Source organism: Ailuropoda melanoleuca, chromosome 2, assembly GCF_002007445.2.
Source record: "Ailuropoda melanoleuca isolate Jingjing chromosome 2, ASM200744v2, whole genome shotgun sequence".
NCBI classification, from domain to species: Eukaryota; Metazoa; Chordata; class Mammalia; order Carnivora; family Ursidae; genus Ailuropoda; species Ailuropoda melanoleuca.
In genome coordinates this window covers 77,628,579-77,651,141 of record NC_048219.1, presented here as the reverse complement: position 1 = coordinate 77,651,141, position 22,563 = coordinate 77,628,579, and the positions used below count along the sequence as shown (strand labels likewise).

The 22,563-nt window shown below is 39.3% G+C and overlaps 1 protein-coding gene across 1 annotated transcript; it reads left to right on the top strand.

Moving 5' to 3' along the window:
• Nucleotides 1-5: 5 nt before the first annotated feature.
• On the top strand, nt 6-21,102 carry KCNA3 (potassium voltage-gated channel subfamily A member 3; the record flags this gene model as incomplete). The annotated part of the gene is made up of 3 exons (XM_002928302.3): nt 6-3,092; nt 6,214-6,343; nt 15,386-21,102. A coding segment is annotated over one exon (1,515 nt), but the record flags the coding sequence as incomplete, so codon positions are not given.
• Nucleotides 21,103-22,563: the final 1,461 nt, after the last annotated feature.

Here is a 22,563-nt window from a genome sequence, read left to right as displayed (position 1 = left end):
GCCCGCCACAGGCAGGCTGTGGCGGCGGCGGCTGCGACCGCGACCGCTACGAGCCGCTGCCGCCCGCGCTGCCTGCCGCCGGGGAGCAGGACTGCTGCGGGGAGCGCGTGGTCATCAACATCTCGGGGCTGCGCTTCGAGACGCAGCTCAAGACCCTCTGCCAGTTCCCGGAGACGCTGCTGGGCGACCCCAAGCGGCGCATGAGGTACTTCGACCCGCTCCGCAACGAGTACTTCTTCGACCGCAACCGGCCCAGCTTCGACGCCATCCTCTACTACTACCAGTCGGGCGGCCGCATCCGCCGGCCGGTCAACGTGCCCATCGACATCTTCTCCGAGGAGATCCGCTTCTACCAGCTGGGCGAGGAGGCCATGGAGAAGTTCCGCGAGGACGAGGGCTTCCTGCGGGAGGAGGAGCGGCCCCTGCCCCGCCGCGACTTCCAGCGCCAGGTGTGGCTGCTCTTCGAGTACCCGGAGAGCTCCGGGCCAGCGCGGGGCATCGCCATCGTGTCCGTGCTCGTCATCCTCATCTCCATTGTCATCTTCTGCCTGGAGACGCTGCCCGAGTTCCGCGACGAGAAGGACTACCCCGCCGCGTCGTCGCAGGAGCAGTTCGAGGCGGCCACCAACAGCACGTCGGGGGCCTCCGCCGGAGCCTCCAGCTTCTCCGATCCCTTCTTCGTGGTAGAGACCCTGTGCATCATCTGGTTCTCCTTTGAGCTGCTCGTGCGGTTCTTCGCTTGCCCCAGCAAAGCCACCTTCTCGCGAAATATCATGAACCTGATAGACATCGTGGCCATCATCCCTTATTTCATCACTCTGGGCACCGAGCTGGCTGAGCGACAGGGCAATGGACAGCAGGCCATGTCCCTGGCCATCCTGAGGGTCATCCGGCTGGTGCGGGTCTTCCGCATCTTCAAGCTCTCCCGGCACTCCAAGGGGCTGCAGATCCTGGGCCAGACGCTGAAGGCTTCCATGCGGGAGCTGGGGCTGCTTATCTTCTTCCTCTTCATTGGGGTCATCCTTTTCTCCAGCGCGGTCTACTTTGCCGAGGCAGACGACCCCACTTCGGGTTTTAGTAGTATCCCGGATGCCTTCTGGTGGGCAGTGGTCACCATGACAACAGTAGGTTATGGCGACATGCACCCGGTGACCATAGGGGGCAAGATTGTGGGGTCGCTCTGTGCCATCGCTGGGGTCTTGACCATTGCTTTGCCGGTCCCCGTGATTGTTTCCAACTTCAATTACTTCTACCACCGGGAGACGGAAGGGGAAGAGCAAGCCCAGTACATGCACGTGGGAAGTTGCCAGCACCTCTCCTCTTCGGCCGAGGAGCTCCGAAAAGCAAGGAGTAACTCCACTCTGAGTAAGTCGGAGTATATGGTGATCGAAGAGGGGGGCATGAACCATAGCGCTTTCCCCCAGACCCCTTTCAAAACGGGCAATTCCACTGCCACCTGCACCACGAACAATAATCCCAACTCCTGTGTCAACATCAAAAAGATATTTACTGACGTTTAATATATGCTACAAGTGACATGCTGTGCTCAGTATTGTGTGGAACGTGCCCCCTTGGTCTGTGTATGCCCTTGTTTTATACATTTCCAGACCATTCATCAAGGAAAGGACGTGAAGAAGTGGAAAGCACACTTCATTTTCCCTCTCCCTACTGCTTCATACTGAAACAGGTGTCTGTTTTGCAAGTGGGCTGCATTCTCTCAGCTCTCCATTTTTCCCCTCCCCCCACCCTTCTCTAATATCGCGAAGAACAAACTTACTTTAAACTTCATTTCTAGTACACACTCTCTTAAAAAAAAAAAAAGTACATCCTGGGAGGAAATGAAACTAAAGAACAGTTAGAATAACTGCCTAACCTCAGAACTGAAAGACAGTTGTTTCTTTACTAAGTAAAGAAGGCACATACTTAAAGGATGCTTCCGTTTGTTGGACCTTTTAACGTTATTGAATATTTAGTTCAGTTGCCTTCGCTGTGGATACGTGGATGAGAAGTCTAATTAGAACAATGACTTGTAAACCCACTGTAAGTTTATTTGGTTTTTGACTGGAATTTCTATTTGGAACCCCTCCCGGAATTTTAAAGATTTCTACAACTTGGAACAAAGGGGAATGCGTGAGGTGCCCTGATCTAAGTAGTTGAACTCTTTGGGGCTTGTGAAGCATTTCGAAAGGGGTACACAGGCAGATTCCTCTGAAGTTCTGTGTGTGTGTTCCAAGCAACATCTATCAAAGTGTAGAAACAGATGTTTTCGGTGCTGCTCAGAGAAACAAACAGAATTCCTAATGCGTCTGCGAGATAAGCTTCTGCAGTATCACAAGAAGATTAAAGTGGCAGACACTCCTTCCAGCGGAAGTTACTAATTCGGACCTGACTGATGCAGTTCCCATAGCAACCCATGTTTCCTGGGAAACCCGAAAAAGGTTGTCATGGCGTCTTTTGCTCTCTAGCCCCACCCCTAGCCCCTGCCGTTTCCACAGTAACCTTTCCAGATGGTTCCTCCTTACAGGATTTCATAAGGAAAACCACTATTTGAATAAACCGCACAAATAAGGTTGCGTCTGAGAATCCGAGGTGGTGAAATGAATCACAAAATGCATATTTTTTTACTACAGAAAATCACTGATATCATCTCATAATGACTGAATAGGGAAGGAAAATATTGCCTTTGGAATGTTAGATGTCTACTCCAATAAGGAATGAATTGAATTAAATGCCAATAATTAGGCAATAATTTAAAAGGACACTGTTTTCTTCCTCCAAGAAGTTTCCAGCCAACAAGTGAAATTTAAAAGCAAGTGTAAAAGTGTTCTGTACATAAGCAAATGAAAGATTCAGTGGTGTACCTGAAACCTTACTACAAGGGACCTTCAGACTTCCTCTTAAAAAGAATTCCAGATCCCACAACAGCACTTGAAAAGCTAAATAAACTTTAAACATATAAGGGATGCTTGTTTTTTAACTGAGGGAATTGCAGACAATCAATAAAAAGGAGGGACGGGAAGTAACCATATCTTGGGAAAATACCTGCAAGTTTCAGCCATATACCAGGGTTGCCAGAAGACAAACAGAATCAGGTGAGCACTGTGTGGGGGTACTGAGAGCTCTCCCTCTTTGGACAGGGAACCAGGGAAATGCTGTTCCTGTCTAGACTGGCGATTCTTGCAAAACCAATTGTTTCATATTAATTACATGCAAGTGCCTTTTAAAGATCACTTACAACATCTTTCCCATTTGATTTCCATGTTGTTAACTGTCCTGTGGTTTCTATTGTTTATGGCAAAAGGGTGGGGGAGGAGTCATTGCTCTTTAGAATAACCTTCACCCAAACTGAACTGAAAATGATTCCATTCCTTTTACTAACCCTCTAGGCTTCTGAACAACCAATATCCCCTTTAAAAAAGGATAAAAGGCAGAACCTACTGCTATTAAAAATTATTAGTCCAATTTTAATTTACATAATTAGTAGTATGCAGTAGTACAGTTGTTTTAAACAAAAATGGTTAAGCTTACGACAAGGGGAGCACTGTATTTTAATGAAATTATTTTACTTTATACACTTTTTTTTTAATTTTTAAAGGGTGTAACTATTCTATCCTAAAGTAAGTGAGAGTAACCCTAATTCTAAAGCTCATAAAGTTTTTTCAGGTAATCAGAAGCCTACTTACTACGCAAATAGTGTAGTTAATACTGTGAAAAAGAATGTTGAAGACTTCTAGAGGGGGAAGAAGAAGGAAAAGACAAGAAAGTAATAGAGGCAGGAAATCTATATACCTGGTCATGGGATTATTGCTTTTATCTCTACATGCATCAAAATAGGACATCGTTATCTAGTGTCCTTTGCTACTTGTTTGAGTTACTTTTACCACTAATCTACCTTTTGATCAAATTCTTGGTATTCTTAATGACCAGACATTTTTTTGGTGACCCGTTTTGGTGGTAATATGTTAGACACACTCTAGTAATAATGTTAAGAATAATCTTTGTATCTGTTCTTGAAAGATCTTGATATGAAGATGAACAAAGTGCAGTGACGCTTTTATTCACTTTTATTTAGAAGATAGAGAAACCCTGCTTAGTTCTATAAGTAAATTATGGTTGTACCATAATGTTTAGAATTGTATAGTTATTAATAGTAATATGAAGAAGACCTTTTTTTTCCCAATCCAGAGAAATACAGCTTTTTGAATCATCACTTTAAGGTAATATAATTGCCTCTAGTCGCCAAATTATAAGCTCCTTAAAGGTTGTAGGTTTTCTATTTTGACAAATACAGATTTTGGACAATAGCGCCTAGGACAAAATGTAGCACTTTGTATGTATTCAATACATATTTGATGAGTGGATGGCTATAATCTTACATTAATGTTATTTTCAGGTTTTTAATGAAGTGAGTTGAAGCGTAAGCTCTGCTGTCATACTGCCAGGGTTTGATTCCTGACTCTGCTCTGTGACACTGGAGCAAATTACTTAACCTCTCTGTGCCTCAGTCTCCTTATTGGTAAAATGAGGAGAATAAATAATACCTCGTAGAGTTGTTGTGACTATTAAATGTTGATACAGGTATGATACTTCAAAAAATACTTGCATGGTATGCAGCAGAGATTTTGCTAAGAGATTACATTATTGTTGTGATCATTACTTACAAACATTGTGTAATTAACACCGAGCTTTGTGAATGATATGAAATACATAAGTAATCAGTGTCTTCCTATTTACTTTCTGTGTAACTATAATAATTACCATGTAATTACCATGTCCTGGGCACTTCTCAACTCTGCAAGGTAAGTGGTATTCACCCCACTTTAGGAGGGTAAAAAATAGATGGTTATGGTTAAATGATTTCCCAAAGACTTCACAGCTAGCAAGAAACCCAGCTATGATTTAAAGCCAGATCATTCTGGCCCCTAAACCCGTGTTCCTTTCATTGCGTGACTCGAAAGAGATTGAAAAAAATAAATCTCTTATGCTTTAAGGTTTGACTTCAGCCCATGTTACTAATTAATGAATTCCTATAATGAATATATCTCCAGAAACCTATCTTATGCAGTATATTGAAAATTAACCCTTTCCTTACCATCAGAGATTTTTAACCATAGGGATCAAATATAAGCTATTTAAATTGAACAGAGAGGTAGACTTTTCTAGTAATAAAAGATTATTTTCCTATATGATTGATTTGTCTGCATTTAGTATTATGTCAGAAAGCATAATCAGTCATAGTAGTGATACTTGCTAGGACAATAGATATTTTTCAGTTTTAAGATTAATTTCCTATTTTCATGTGTTTAATCTACAGTCGATGATAGTATTATGCAAATTGTTATTTTTCCATTCCCTTTTACTTTGCTTAGGTTACCGAAGAGCCATGCCAGCAAGTAGTGTAAATATTTTGACTCTCCCTTATTAAGAAAGGAGAAATTACTTAGAACAAAAGGATTGAAAGCAGAAGGAGATTGCCAGGTCATTGAAATTTTTGTGACATTATTGCCTTACCCAGTCACTCCATGGATCTTTAAGAGCATCTGTGCTCAAAAACACATTAGAATATAATTTTGTCCCTCATAAAAGCTGTAGCCCTTTCTCTAAGGTCCTAAATCATTCGGAAAACTAAAATGGATAGTGATTTGGGCTTACAGCAAAATGCAAATGAGTCTAAGTTTACACATATCATTTAGCTTTGCCAAAACAAAGACTTCACTGTTGAGCTCAACTGCACATCTTGGATGTTGAAAGATATACATATGTCTGTGTGTACAAAAGATTCATGGGAGAAGGTGTGACTGGATCAGTGCACGTCTAGCAGCACCCTGGGGAAAATGTATTTACCCTACAGCTGGTGAATCCAGAGATGAAAACAACATTGTTATTTATTTCTTTTATGGTGCTTTCAACTGATATTATACCAAATTTTGGTACCCACCAACGGGGGTGACGTAATCACAATCAGCTACTCATGAGAGGCAGCATTGTATCAGTTATTTCTAAATTTTGAGACAAAATTTCTGGGATTGAAATTTTAAATGCAGAGTGTGAAGAAATTTGTTACTTACCTCTTTGGCATAAGATGTACTCAAGCAACCTCTCTGGTGATAATATATAGATTCAATATATATAATACCAATCGTTTTTTCCTTTAAGAACCATAACTATAATTTAATGACTTCCATACATTTAAAATTTCAACATTTTCTACAGCACTTCCAAGTCCTTCCCATCTCTCAGCTGTGAATAGAAGTGATAACCCCTCCCGCTAAGAAATGCAAAGAAGCACAAGTGCCCCCCCACCCCCCAGTCTGAAGACTTATGGAAACACTGTGAGATAGAGGTGAGGAACATAAGAATGGGGCAGAGGATACATAGGGCTTGCATTTTAGGGTGGGGCTTTTCTTTCTTTTATTTCACCTTTTCAACAGAGGATAAGACTATTATTTCCGTGCTACTAATTTTCTGTATTTCATTTGACAAGTTTATATATTAATGAAGTCACTTGTTTTCTATAACTTGCAGGGAATGGTTGAAAATCTTTGAGAGAGGGCAAATCAGGGGAGGCAGGAAGAAGGAAGGGAAGCCATGCAGAGCCCAAACCGTGTGCTATCATGACTCAGCTCCTAAGCTCCTGCCAGAAAATGGCCATTGCTCTAGAATATATGAGAATAACATTCTTCATATGCTCACATTCACCTTGCAAATTTAATTTAAATGATTCAGACAGGTTAGAAAGTTTTCAAATATTTGTCTTTGTCTTCAGCGATGCTGTAAATTTTGTCTTTGGAATTATAAAGAAAAAACATTTTACAAAGAAACGTTTTCATGGTTTCTCTCTTTTCCCCCACCTTCTTTGTACTGAGTGTGTTTTTCCTTTCATTTCAAATTTTGCACCATTAACTATCAAGTACATTAAAGAGGAGATCTAGAAAAATGGCTCCATCATTTTCTTGGAAGCCATTTTCTTATTGTTGCAGTCTAAATAGTGCTGAATAGGAGCTCTAGCCCAAAAAGTAAATCCTGGGAGTGTGGTTGTTAGTAGGGTAGCATTAAATGAATGAAAAATGTTTCATTGTGTCTGAAGAACGTTTAGAATAAATTTGTGCGTGCAGGGCTCTGACTTTGCAGATACAGGGACCATACCCCCAACCTACTGGTAAAGAGTGGAGAGAAGCTTTTTCTTTTCCAGGGAGCCCCCGACATTGCCCGCACCCCTTTCATCAGAGCACAAAGTCTCTTGGGAAGCTCTGTTGAGATTCCCACTGACTTTTTAGAATGAAAGCTAGCATTGCATTTATGTGTGATATGTCAATCAGCACTTCTATTTCACTGGTTTTTTGTTAAGTTTATTTTAAGCTCCTGTTCTTTATGGGAATTCTCTCTGAATCCTAAGGTTCTTATTTTTGTACGTTTAAACATGTTCCTTAAATTAAAGCATGTGATTTAATTTGGAAGAGAAGCCAGTGAGGGTAATTTGTTACACACACACACACACACACACACACTCACACACCCCTCACCTGTTATTTTCTATCCTAAGATATATTTACTTTCTGTCTACAGATCTAAACAGTCTAAAATTGGTGAATTTCCAAAATACTGGTTTTCATTCATATGTGCCGCATAGACATTTACAAAGCATTTTTATTTTTTTATAGCCTTGCTTAAAAGGCAGATTTATTGCCTAGCGTTCTCACTGTATTTATTTATTTTTTTTAAAAGATTTTATTTATTTATTCATTCGACAGAGATAGAGACAGCCAGCGAGAGAGGGAACACAAGCAGGGGGAGTGGGAGAGGAAGAAGCAGGCTCATAGCGGAGGAGCCTGATGTGGGGCTCGATCCCGTAATGCTGGGATCACGCCCTGAGCCGAAGGCAGACGCTTAACCGCTGTGCCACCCAGGCGCCCCTCTCACTGTATTTATTAATGTAATAGTAGATTCATAAAAGTAGTAAATACATTCAGTCTATCACTGAGCTTAGTCATTTCACCTCCAAAAAATAATCTACTTTTCAACATCACTGCCATCACCACTTTAATCCACACTACTATCATCTCTATCCAAAATAAGCGTGAAGGTCTCTTAACTGGTCTCACTACATTTCCTATTCTCCACCTGATAGCCAAAAGCATCATTTTGAGACTCAAGTCTAATTACATCACCTGCCCCTGCTTAAAATTCTTTTAAGATCTTTTCCTTGTTTTTAGGATAGAGACCCAAAGGCTTCACACAGCCTTCATGGCCCTACATGATCTGTCTCAGCCCTGATCTTCTAGTTAGGGGTTAAGCTACCTTTCCCCCTTAACCTGTGGGATCCTTGCAGATATTGCCACTGCCAGCTCCCTCTTCACTTCATTACCTTCTATTTTTGCTTCAGTATTCCCTCCAAGATATCTCTCATGACTCTGGTTTTATCAATTCCCCTATTATGGTACATTTCATCAAATTTGAGGAGCCTTCCATTATAAGGAATGCCATTATTCTATGTGCCATTGAGAAAAGAAAAGCTGCCAATTTTAAGGGAAAGTACCAGGGATTTTAAGGTACATCCCAATTTCATAGATGTTCAAATCTGAAAAAGTATGTCTTAGAATGAACTGAATATAGTATTGCTCTTGACATAGCTGTCATTTTATATTTATTTGTGTTATATGATTAATGTCTCTCTCTTCTGTGAGAGTAGGGACTGTATCACTCTTTGTTCATCATTGAATCCCTTCCCATTTTCTCCCAAATCTGCTCCAAACAGACTTTCGCCCCTGTCACTTCACCAAAAGTGTATTTTTCAAGGTCACTGGTGACCTCCTATAGCTAACCCCAGTGGTCATTTCTCAGTGTTCATTTCATTTGACCCATCAGAAGCATTTGGTGCTATGGAATACTTCTTCCCTCCTGGGAAGAAGTTCTTCATTTGACTTCAGGGCATGACACTCTGTATTTTCTTACTACCTCTCTCGCCTCTCCTTCTCAATCTCTTTTACTGGGCCTTCCTCATTTCCCCTGAGTCTTAATGTTTGAGAGCCCCATGGGCCATAGCTTAGTCCTTAGACCTCTTTTCTTTTTGCTTTAGGTCTTATTCTCATAGCTTTAGACTATCTATATGTAAATTTCTCTCTCCCACCTGAACTTCAGATTGAATTTCTAACTACCTACTTGACATCTCTGCTTGGACATCAGATGGATATTTCAAACTTAATATGTCCAAAACTGAGCTTCCCTCTCCTCCCCGACCCTTGCCACCAAACCTACGTCACTTGCCCTTTTCCCCCTCTCTATCACTGTAACTTCAATTTTCAGTTGCTCAAGCTAAAATCCTTGGAATTATCCTAGATTCCTCTCTTTCTGTCATACTCCTTACCCAGGCTATTGGCAAATCCTGTTGGCCCCACTCTTAAAATGTTTCCAGTCTTACTTCTGCAACCACTTATTCTAAGCCATCATTATCTCTCACCTGGATTTTTAGGGTACCCTCCTGACTGGTCCCCAGCTTGCATCCTTTCCCCTGCTTGAGTCTATTCTCAACATAGCAGCCAGAGAAAACCCTTTAAAACACTTGTCAGGTCGTGTAACCTCTTGGTGGCAAAACCCCTGTTTGTCTCTCCGTTTCACACAAGCACGCCCTACCTACTCTACCTTGCCTTACCCTTCTGACCTCCTTTCTGACTCCAGTCCCATTGTGCCAGTGTCCTTGCTCTTCCTCAAATAGACCAAGAGTGGACTACCTCGGGGATTTGTCCCTGCTGTTCCACCTGCCTGCATGCTCTAACATCTGATATCTGCATGGCTCGCCCCATGACCTCCTTAGGTGACACCATCTCAGTGAGGCCTTCCCTGGCCTCTCTGTTTAAATGCGCAGCCCCCACAACACTCTCCTTCATCCTGTCTCTGCTTTGTTTTCTTCTCTATTTTCTCCTCTACCTAAAATACATTAGGTAATTTACTTACTTTGTTTATTGTCCATCTTCCCTTCCCTTCCATGAGAGTAAGGACTTTTTGTCTGTTCATTGCTACTGTTAAGACCTGGAATAAAGTTGGTGCTTCTTAAGTATTTGCTCAAGGGGCGCCTGGGTGGCTCAGTCGTTAAGCATCTGCCTTCGGCTCAGGGCCTGATCTCAGAGTCCTGGGATCGAGCCCCGCATCGGGCTTCTCCACTGTGAGCCTGCTTCTTCCTCTCCCACTCCCCCTGCCTGTGTTCCCTCTCTCGCTGACTGTCTCTCTCTCTCTCTGTTAAATAAATAAATAAATAATCTTTTTAAAAAATCTATTTGTTCAAGGAAGGAATGAGAGGAGGAAAGTTCTGATTTGAGTGTTTTTAGACTAATAGCAAAATTTTCGTGTTGTGTATCTGTGCTTCGTTCTAGCACCGTGAGGCTTATACTCCTCATCATAGCCTTTTAGATAAAATTTCTTGTACCTGGTTCACTGGAGAAGGCCTCCATTTGGTAAAACATGCTCCAGCAGGTTTCCCCCCCACAAAGTACTATCCAGTTATGGGGGTGGAATTCCTTAACATGAATAATTTAAATATAACATTATATATCACTTCTAATCGCCATGGCTACCTGGAGTTGGAATGCTTCACAGAGACTGTTTCCTACCTAGCAGCTAATAAAGCACTATTTGTAAATGATACTCAGTAAACATTCGTTGACTCATTGGCTTACATAGTACAGCAAAAATCAGAACAAATAAGTGATATTTCCAGGAATTTACTATCTAGCAGACATTCTAAGACACTTTGCTGTAAGTTCAGTCTTGGTTTTAGTTAATGGTGAGTCCTAAAATACCTAGAGGGTTTTCATTACTATGAAAGCTGATTGAACAGACATCAGATATTTCATCAATGAATCACCTTAAGGAATCACATTACTATAGATATGGCCTTATGCAATAAAATAATTTCTTTTACAAAATAGCTTAATTTTTTAAAAGATTTCACTTATTTTAGAGAGAGAGCACGAGCAGGGGGAGGGGCAGAGGGAGAGGGAGAAGTAGGCTCCCCGCTGAGCAGGGAGCCCCATGCAGGACTGGATCCCAGGACACTGAGATCACGTGACCTGAGCTAAAGGCACCTGCTTAACCAACCGAGCCACCCAGGCGCCCCTAAAATAGCTTGAATTTTTATATAATTGTCAAGTTATATGGGAGGATCACAAAGATTGGTTATTTTTTAAAGTGACTTTCTCATATATGAAAGAAGAGGGGGTTCTCAGAGTGACTTTCATTTATTTTTTTTAAAGATTTTATTTATTTATTTGACAGATAGAGAGTGACAGCCATCAAGAGAGGGAACAGAAGCAGGGGAAATGGGAGAGGAAGAAGCAGGCTCCCAGCGGAGCAGGGAGCCCAATGTGGGGCTCAATCCCAGGACTCTGGGATCATGCCCTGAGCCGAAGGCAGACACTTAAGGCTGAGCCACCCAGACGCCCCTCAGAGTGACTTTTATAATGGTGAAACTTAGGTCATTTCTAAATAAAATAGGTGAGAGGCACCAATAGCATATGTTGGTATTGGGAAATTCCCAGAAGCTTTGAAAAACCAATGTGTGTAGTATGGAACTACTGAGACTAAATTAAAGTATGCTATGAAGGAGGACTGCTGTGAGTTTAGGTAATATCATGACAGATGCACTTCCCTGTGGAGGAGGAAATGTGGATTCTCCGCATATGAACAGAAAGGAACCTTTTCCACACCCCTTCTGCATTTTCTCTTCTCCCTGGGTTTCTCAGGCACATCAGACCAGACCTTGACTGGGTGTTACCTCTGTACATCTATGTGGAACAATTTCCTTACTAAACATGCCACTAAATTAAAGAAAACTAGAGTGTGTGCTTGAGATTACATACGTAGACCAATAGAAGTTAGAAATTCGTTTCGGGGGCGCCTGGGTGGCACAGCGGTTAAGCGTCTGCCTTCGGCTCAGGGCGTGATCCTGGCGTTATGGGATCGAGCCCCACATCAGGCTCCTCCGCTATGAGCCTGCTTCTTCCTCTCCCATTCCCTCTGCTTGTGTTCCCTCTCTTGATGGCTGTCTCTATCTCTGTCGGATAAATAAATAAAATCTTTAAAAAAAAAAAAAAAATTCGTTTCGCCTTCCATCACTTTATACAGTTAAGCCCACAGAGGACAGAGATCGTTTCTCTTTTGAGGACACGCTGTCAGGACTTTTTAAAAGAATGACACAAAATAGAGAATTGAAATGAATAATTTTCATTTCTCATTTTTTCCATGGCTTTTTTTTCTGGTTTGGAGTGATGAATTATAACATTGTTTATTTTTGTTATTTAACCCAATATAGGTTTTACTGGATTTTCTGTTATAAACTGGAATAGCCAAGGTATTAGAAATTCTAAGAGGCAGTCTCACATGCCATTACATTTTATACTTACCTCATGTATGACTACGGGACAAAAAATGTTCAGATATTCACCAATAGATTACCTCTATAAGAAATTATCATAAAAAGCATGTTAAACAAGGGTGACTCTATGCTGGATTTCAAAATGTAGTGGGTGACTGCAAACCACAGACAGAAATAATTTCTGCCAGTGAGAACCGTGTTTGAATTGCTTTCTACCTATATTCTAGAAATCTTTTACCTGCAACCATTTTTTTAAAGATTTTATTTATTTATTCAACAGAGATAGAGACAGCCAGCGAGAGAGGGAACACAAGCAGGGGGAGTGGGAGAGGAAGAAGCAGGCTCATAGCGGAGGAGCCTGATGTGGGGCTCGATCCCAGAACGCCAGGATCATGCCCTGAGCCGAAGGCAGATGGTTAACCGCTGTGCCACCCAGGCACCCCTTACCTGCAACCATTTTAACCGATTTCAAAAGATCAATTTGTTTTACCAGGCCGCAATGTGAATCGAGGATATTTTTTATTAGTAGACCTACATACTGCGCAGAGTAGCAGTGATTACACCTGAAACTCATTTTCCCATGACTTTCTACATTTTTGACAAAGCTCACGTCTTAGCACATTACCGACTTTAATTACCGAGTGAGTTTAAACTTTTTTTTGCTTGCCAAGAGGACATGATTTCCAAGAAGCCAATCAGAGAATTACACATAATTGAACGAGAAATGTTTCTAGTCCTTGGGCTAATTCATTACCATTCCGTTGGCAGAAATTATCGAGCTTGCTGGTGTGCGGCCAACTCTAAGTGGTTTAGTAGATGTCGAAGTATAGACGCATCCAAACAAAGTTCCCATAAAGTTCCGTGTTGTGGAATGATCGCAGCCTCTTTCCTCGGCAAAGACAAAGTTAAGGAAGCTCGGTTTCTGTACCCCTTTTTTTAGGCCTTGGTGGAGGTGTCACTTACGTCTTCACAAGCTTCATAATTGTAGAAATGTGACCGTTTCTGTGCTCTTTTCTTGCTTCCTATGTTAGCACATTTATTTGGTCAAATATCTTCAATTATAGGTCTCACCATTTTCTGTTACACTGCCTCTCTGTATTTGTGGAGTTGATTTTGATATTTAAGTCAATGTCCAATCTTCTAAGCCCTTCAGCCTGGTTCCTAGCCACTAATGTAAACATTATGATTACCCTTCAAATGTCACTTTGATTTCTTACTTCTGTTAAGTTGCAACTCCCTCCACACCAACAGTGCATTAGGATGCCGAGCTATACCATACTTATTTAATAGTCCCAAGAGCCTTGAGGCAGGTCCTGACACATGAGGTTAGGATGTAATAGTAGCAAGACCAGAACAGCTTACAAAAACCATGTCAACGTAACCAAAGCTACAGTAGCATTGAGCAGAAGCTGGCCACTTAGGAAATGAAATGGGTGCCAGATCATTCATGTGACTTGTAGTTTCTTATAATTAGTAGTCATTACTAGCTTTTCAACCATCGTAATTTTCAAATTCTCATAATGAAAATTAAGAATACTGTGATGCAAAAGTATACTCCTGCTGTATGGCCAAAGATTAGTGTTGAGAAGCTGTATCTTTCATGAAGCGTGATCGAGTATAATTCAAGCCAATAAGGAAAACTTTTCACTAGAGGATTGCCCAGCACACAGTAGGCACACAGCAATAGGTTTAGTGAGTGGATGATTCTTCTACACAAAGCACATTCGAGTTCCAGGTCACCACCGGTAGGCATTTACCACTGAATTTCAGATACCTGCTAAAACCGGGAGTATATATGGGAAACAGTCTTCCCTATGTATTATGATGGATGATACATACTGAAACCTGGAACTGAGTTTAGCGATTTCTATTTGTGTTTATAAGTATCCTTTCTACTACAGTTAGTAAGTTTTGGGAATACATGAATCTAGTTTTTATATATCCACTTACTCACTCAATGTGTATTTACTGAGTACTTGCTATGTCAGACACAATGCAGAGTGACAGGGATTTATTCATTCCTTCCACATACAAATTGTCTACTATGTTCAGACACCATTCGAGATTCTAGACATAGCAGTGAACAAGACAGTCGTGCTGCCCTATGAGATTTTTAAGAAACACTTTACTGTTGGCATTTCTAACAATTTTTTTCTGGTTGTTAGAGGAGAGCACCAAACCATGAACTTTTATTTCTTGGTTCTCCACAGACCCTGGTCAAGCTGTTATTGTCTTAATTGTGATTTCTTGAAGTGGTACATAACTATATAGAGTTTATATTCTAAAGAATCAACAGAACTGATAGTTATTTGTATAGTGACAAGATAGAGTATAGGCATGATAACTAGAATATAGTTTTCACTATAGTCATTTTGAGACTGTTTCTCCCGCTCTCTCAGTCTCTTGCTCTCTCTGCCCCTCTCCTTCTCCCCCTTGCCCTCTCTCCCTCTCCCTCTCTCCCCCTCCCTTGCCCTCTCTCCCTCTCCCTCTCTCCCTCTGCCTCCCCCGCCTTCCCTCCCCAATTCTCCATAACACTTATCTGAGCATGGGATTTCCATTCACTTCAAAAGAGTTCTCATCTTAGGTCACCGAAGTGGGATGAACTGCCAGGAAAGAAACCAACCCTTGAAACTACATTGAGAAAATTAAGACATATATTTTTTCTAAAAAACAGTAGGCACTCCAACGTTTCAGGTGGTTCTAAAGGTGAAGATAAATTTTTATGTTCAAAAAGCAAACAATCACATTGGTTTGGACGTGGGTATTAATAAGGACAAAAAGTTCGTAATTTCAGGGTACTCTGAAACTTTTTCTAGTTTATAAACTAAAAACTTTGATATGTGCTTGATAAACTTAGAAAATTAAATTGGTTGAACTTTCAGGCTACCAATTAAAAAAAAATCCAAAGTTTTGAAAAGTATAGTGAATAGAATATTTTATATTGACATAAAGTCTATAATTTTTTAAAACACTAAATATACAGTAAATTATTATTATTATGCTTATTTTGCCCAACAGATTCCTGAAGAGTCCCACATAGAGAACCGCAGAGCGGCACTGACCAGTAGGACGCTCGTTTTTAAACCACCTTTGTCAAGAACGCAGTGTTGGTTCTGTCGCTGATGGGCAGTGATCTGTCTGCCAGCACGTGTTTTGTTTTAGTTGACATTAGATAACATGTCTCTGATAAATGCTTTCTGTAAAGGAAACAGCGCTAAAGCCGGAAGAGTCTCTTCCAATTGGGTGCAATATTAAGGATAGTGATACAGAGATAAAGAAGAACATCAAAAAATCTTAAGGGATCATTTCAACCTTTTGACATTTTGATGCAATCAAATCACTCAAAAACTCATCAGTACTGCTGATAAAGAAAACCTAGATGTTTGTTTGTAACAAGCCAACTGGTACTGTTTTCTTCTTTCGGTTAATCACGGGATGATGTTGAATCATGAGATATAGTAATGTCATCGTCTGTGTTCGGGGTTATGTACAACCTTATTTGTGAAGGTGTGTTTTGTACCAAAGGCTCTCCTACGTAGATTGGCCCGTTTTACACATAAATAAGTGAGGTCTACACTGTGCCCAGATGAATGGTATTAAACAGACTGGCCTAAAAGAAATGTGCCTTGCTTGATTAAACATCCTTTTATTTTTTGATTCAAAAGGATAGATGTGCAATTAGTCTCATAGGTAGGTTTTAGCTGAACGTAAATTTAAAAATATATTAGTACTTATTATATGTTTATCTATTTTAACTGAAATTTGAGTATTTAGTTGTAGTTTTCAGCAGTTCATATATAATATACTCATTCAACTTAGTTTTCATGCGATGTTTGGTGTGGTGAGACAAAGCACATTCTTAATGATATAGTATTTCATCTAATGTTTATAGAATTTCCTTCAAAATTATATCTGTAAAAGTTTTCTTGACTCATTTTCTATTTTTGTATTTTATTCCTTTAGAAATGGAACTTTTTTCAATAAAAAAAAAAGCAAAGTTTTAGTTGGAAAAGAGATTTAGGAGGTCATGAAGATGATTTCCCATTTGGGGACATTTCACTTCTGTGCCATTATTAATGTATTTACTGTGACATTTCAGCAGAATGGTAGCTATTTGTATATTATTTAATAAGCCTTATGGAAAGTCAAACTGTGAACATTTGGTATAATGAAGACTTTTTTTCATTTTCATATTTTATTTTTGAAACATACCTGAACAAATGCATAAATAACCAATTTCCTGTCATTCAAGTGCATAACGATGCTAAGTTATAATAAGAGGGCTTGTAGAATTGTAATTACCATCAAAATATTTCAGTAGCAAAGCCAAGATAATAATACTTTTTGATGCCATGTAGAAGGAAATACAACTGATGAGCTTCATTGTTAATATGTAAGAACAGGTAACTGAAACAGTCTTAGAGGTATTAGCAGCAACAGGTGGGTAGGGGATATAATCCAGGTAACTTTCTTTGAAGCAATGTCTACAATGAATTTTGTACAATCTGCTGGTATTTCTTCCGTGGTCAAAATTGTGAGACCAGATCTCTCTAGGAAAAAGTGAAATAAAAGAATGCTAAGTGTCTCAGATTGGAGCTATGTGCACCTCCCATCTGGATGATTTGTGATTCAAGTGAAAACATAGCCAAAGCCACCACCATGTTTTTGTTCTGTGTTAGCCCACATAGCAGGGACACTGGACCAGGGAATTGTCAATCCATTCGAGCCACCTAATACTCATAACTGATGATCACAGACTGGTCCGCTGTAAAGTACTTCACATCAGCTATTGGGATGATTGAAGCAAAGGAATTCACTGTCCTATAAGAGGTCTTAGTCATTCAGATGTTTCAGTAAGGATCAGTAGGCATTACAGACATAGACATAAGTACTACCTTCAGGAAACACCAATGATACAACTTGAAGCATTATGTATTCTTAATATCATATCTGCATTATCACAGCCCACAGTTTCAAACAAAGACAAAACCTGGACTTTGCAATAAAAGCACAGAGTGGCACCAGATAAGTAAACTATCATATCCAATACGGTTCACTGAATGAGTAGCAAAAATGTAACATTGGTCTAGATATCGTCAGACCAGAGTGCTTACCCACTTTCTACCTGTGGGATGACACTAGATAAATCACCTACCATTGCTAGGCTACCATTTCCTGAATTGCAAGGTGGGTGTGCTAGGTTAAATAATCCCCAAAGCCCTTTCCCAGCCTCCAAATCCTCATTTATATACATTTGAAAAGGCTTTGAAGAATACTTAAAGTACTCAGATTTTCTTATGCATCTCAGAAGGGCTGACTAAATCGAAATAAGATTTAAACCTTGAAAGTATCATAAATACACCATTCTTCAAATTGAGTGTGAGAAGAGGAAATAGGATTTTTTTTTCTCCTCTAAGAATTGTCACTGGCCTGTAATGGGATCATGAAAAAGTAGAAAAACCACTCTGCAGAATGGAAACAGATTAATGAAATTGCTGGAAAGGACGGGGGCTTATTTGTTAAATTTAATTAGATGTCAATGTGATTTGAAATTGCATATGAAATGCTACAAACAATACCAGAGCTTTCCTGCACACTCAACATTATAATCCCAAAGTAGAAGGTGGGGAAAGGTTGGAGGGATGGGACTGTTTACCTTATGATCTCTTGATTTTTTTTTTTTTTTTTTGCACGAGAGGTGGTTTGGTAGAGTTGAAGCGGATGTCTGTGCTTTAGTGCTGGCTCTGCTAACAACCCATGTGCCCTAGGGAAGCCCCTTTGACCTCTCTGAGCCCCAGCTTCTTTATCTGTACAATGAAGACTTTAAATTTGTAATCTGTTTCTTTACATCTTTGAAAATTCTGTAACATTTTCAGAATGTTCTGATACACATATACATGGTACATGTTGCCCCTCTCCAGGCACTTAAGATGCCGCAAATCTCCGCTCACATGACTGAACAGACTGCAAATCCAAATCTTCGTATTTCTAATCGACCGTAGCAAGACATAAAAAAAAAAAAAAAAAACCTTTTACTTTTAATTTTGGCCATGGCTATTATGGTCATCCGTTACAACTTATCATTTCATCTTTGAATGTTGAGTTCATCTAAGCAAAATTTCTGTTCCAGTGAACCTCCTGTTGAAATTTTTGTAGTTTAATAAACACTTAGCAAACCAGAATTAAGTATATTATGCTTGCCAGTGAACTGTAGCCGATTGCAAGGTGCATTTTTGTCACGTTAAAAAGCGAATCCTGTTTTAGTCCCAGAATCAACGGCTATAATTCGAACTAACATTCACAAAATTTCGTAAATTTTCGTGAATACAAAAGAGGCCTGATAGAGCCATATTGTAATTAATTTTGCTCAGGAGTGAGAAACAAAATTCAGGGATAACCCAAACGCTTCTGTTTGGCTTTTGTGGACAGTTGGAAAAAGAACGGTTATAGCTTTTGTACAACATAGATAAGAGATAATTATACCCATTGAAAAACAAGAGTATATTCTGGTTGCTGGTTTTATGGTAGAAAGAGAGATAAGGATAGAAAGATGCTAAAATATGAACACCAGGGAAATTGTTAAAATGATAGTCCATTTGAGTAATACAGAAATATTTTGTCATAATGAGAATATTCGTCCAGAGGTTTAGTCTTATATCCTTCCATTCAGAAAAGGGGGCAGTTTTTAAAGGCCTCTATCATAATAGGAAATGTATATTTTAACTAGCCAAGCAATTCATTAAAACATTTAATCTGATGATTTTTGGTTTTGTGAATACACTTTAGGTGTAATTGAGTCTCTTATGTATTCGTGTTAGTGATATTTGTGAAAAGTAATTTTATCCATTTTTTTTAAAGTTGATGAAATTTGCTCAATGGTGATTCTAGCAAATTGTGTTGATATTGTATCTTACAACAATTTGTGAACTGACCATACAGAAACAAACCATAGTAGTATCTTTTCCAGTAAATTGTATCCACGGTGTGATCTCTTAATGCTGGGTTTGGGGTGGGAAGGTTAAGTATTTAATTTATTCAAAACTAATTGTCAAAGTGTTTTTCCTATATGCCATAAAATTGTATGATTATAAACCAAATAGTAACATACTCTTCTTTTTTTTCAGTATGGGCCATTTTTGGAACTACCCCATAATACGGTATAATTTCGGTTATAAGTTCCTACAAGGGAAAGCAAACAGTGTATGTAGTATTTCTATGTTGTATGTTAAATGTAATAATAACAGAAATCCATTTTTGAAATCTTAGACAGTAATTACGCAGATACCCAGATAGAGTTTTTTCGTAGCGATGTCTAACGTTTGTTTATTATGTCATACTTTCCAAAGATCCTTCACATCTTATTTAATCTTTAAAATATCCATAGGAAGTGATAATACCGTCTGAAGTTTAGAGATTAAACAACCGATAGAAAGATCAAGTGACTTGCCCAAGATCTTATGGCCAGCAAATGGCTCCAAATCTCATTTTCTTTACCCTGTTTTCCCTCTGTCATGTTCTTTTGCCCCTATCACTGCCATTATCTTTAAAAACTTTAACTGAAAGCTAATTCTAAATGATATGTTGGGAAATTTCAAGTTTGGAGGACAAAGTATTTTTTGCTCTTGTCAGACCTTAGTTACTTCCAGAAGATAGCCCTCCCACAGGGTGAGAGCCAAACATTTTCCATCTAGAACGTAAGTCTGCAAACCCTGACCACAGACACCAAATCCATGTGATGTCAGATTGCTAGACTGAAAAGTTATCTTCTTCACTGATGTGATTTTCTTTTTACAAAACCTACCATAATGATGGAACAGTTAAAAGAAGCAATAACCCAAGAAACAGCAGACATTCTGATTCAGGGAAAACAATACTGTCGGACTGACCAGAGTCACTGACTTCCAACCTGTGTTTCCCGTCACACGTATTCTGTGATTAGCAGAGGACAGGCAAGGGGGAGCGGGTAGAAAAACTATCGTCATTTTAAGTAAACTCCTTATTTCTTGTAACTCTTCAAAAAGAATTGGTTATCAAATATTAGATAACTGTATTTTTACCATTTAGCCATAGTTCAAGTATACAGTAAAGTTCATCCACATATTAGGTAATTTCCCAGGTAAAATTAAAATCTGATGACTGCTCAGTTCGAACATGGAGAAGATTCGTGTCTTAAATCATGACAGAATACAACATTTTTATTCTGTTTTTAAACAACAGAGAGGCACTGTTACTGCTTTCCCTCGTAAATCAACAGTCCATGATACATTCTGTACTTTTACTGACTAGCAATGCAGTGTTTCTGCACGTAATTAAGTGGAGCTTATGCTATATTATATTGGAATTTAAAATTTTCTAACCTTAAATTTAGTTCTCTTTATCAGATAAGTATTATTTTGTATGGAATGAAATAATAATAATTCTCAAATAATGGCATAATAACAAATAATGGAATTCTGAATAAAATGTAAAATCAAACACTTCTCTATATTCATCTTTCGATATTGAATTATGTTAATTTATCGCTTCTTAATGTAAAGTTTAAGTTCTTATGCCGCGTTCTCTAATGTTCTTGTCATAATAAATTTGAGCCTTCTGTTAAGTAAATACAGTTAATACCTGTGAGTTGATTATGTGATATTTTTATCTGATCCATTTTTTAAAATTTGTCATTGGCTTTAAAGTGTTTTCATTGCAAATGTCATGTGCAGAACTCAATAAAATACAAAAAAAAAAAATCCCGTTACTCATATTAGTTCCCAACTCTTTCTTTTCTCTCTCTGTCTATCTGCCTTTTCCTGTTTTATTTTTGCAAAAGAGGAAACATCGAAACCTGGGCTATTGTCAGCAGCGTAAGCATCGCCAGTCTTTGCGGACTGTTCTGTATCTTCCCACGTGACTCTAGTGAGGACTTCTGGGCATTACGCTTAGCAAGGCTTGCGGATGCCAGCATTGCCTGGGTTTCTTCCCTGGCTCCCTGTCATACATTGTTGAGGGCCCAGAAGGATCTCAAGGAAGAAAACAAGTATTTGTAATAAGCCTGTACCTTCATACTTTGTGTCCGTTACATGAGAAAATGGAAGCAAAGCAAATGTATGAAGGTGGGTACAACAGTGCCCTGCTCTCAGACAGCTTAGAGTCTAATAGGTGATGTGTAGACATATTTCTAAGCTTGTTGGTTAGGATTCTCATTAGTCAAGTGTTAAATAAGGACACTTTGCTTGCGATGTGTACTCGCTTTTAAGTCCAGTATTTTTTTTTTTTTGCACCATGACAGACTATAATTTCTACTAGTCAGCCTGTCCATACCCATTGTTCTTATTTTGCGCTTAGCAGTGTTGATCTTAATTCTTTTCCCTAATAGCAGCTAGTTACTCAAACGTGTTTGTGCTTTCGGAATGTCAACACATGCTACATCACCAAAACAGAGGCCCTCTTGTTTCCATCTGGAATTTTACTTTGTCTTAAAAAAAACAAAAAACAAGTGCAGATTTAGGCTGCCTTACACATGTAGCAATTAGCTACTAAAGAACAAAACATATTTTTCTAAGCCTCTGGTTAATATAAGAAAGAACTGTTTTTAAGCTCTCTGGTCATGCCGTTTTGGTGGTGGACTCCATGAGCCATAATCCGTATTTCATGTTAAGGAACTAAATCTTTAAAGCCTTCGAGAACATTGACAGAGTGAATTAAGAGATGTAGGATTACAAATATCCTCTTTGAACCAAGCCTTCCTCCAAGAGAATTCGCACTTTTCTGTTGGACTTAGGAGAAGCCAATTAATTCATGATTATTGTTGTTGTGCACCTTCTGTGGGTTAGGGCCCGCTCAATCCTCAGTTCACTTTCCTGTACTTTCTTTTGCATTATAACCTTTATCAATATTGTGCCTTTCTCTCCCTTAGGCCCATTTATCATGTGTTTATAAATTCCATTAATCACAGCCAAATGGGTTACATTATTTTTTTAAAAAAAATCCTTCTTCATTCTCTCTAAATGGTACCTGATAACTTGAGTCATAGCAGAGGAGAAAAAGCCAAATGAAGAACTAAACCCTCTGGGAAAGACACTGTCTTTTAAAATTTAAGGTCAGTGAAACCATTGTTTTGGAAACGAAGCCACAAGGGGAGAAACAAAGCAAATAACCCAGAAATCTGATTTCAAAGCATACCACTGACAAGGAAATGAGTGTATACGCAC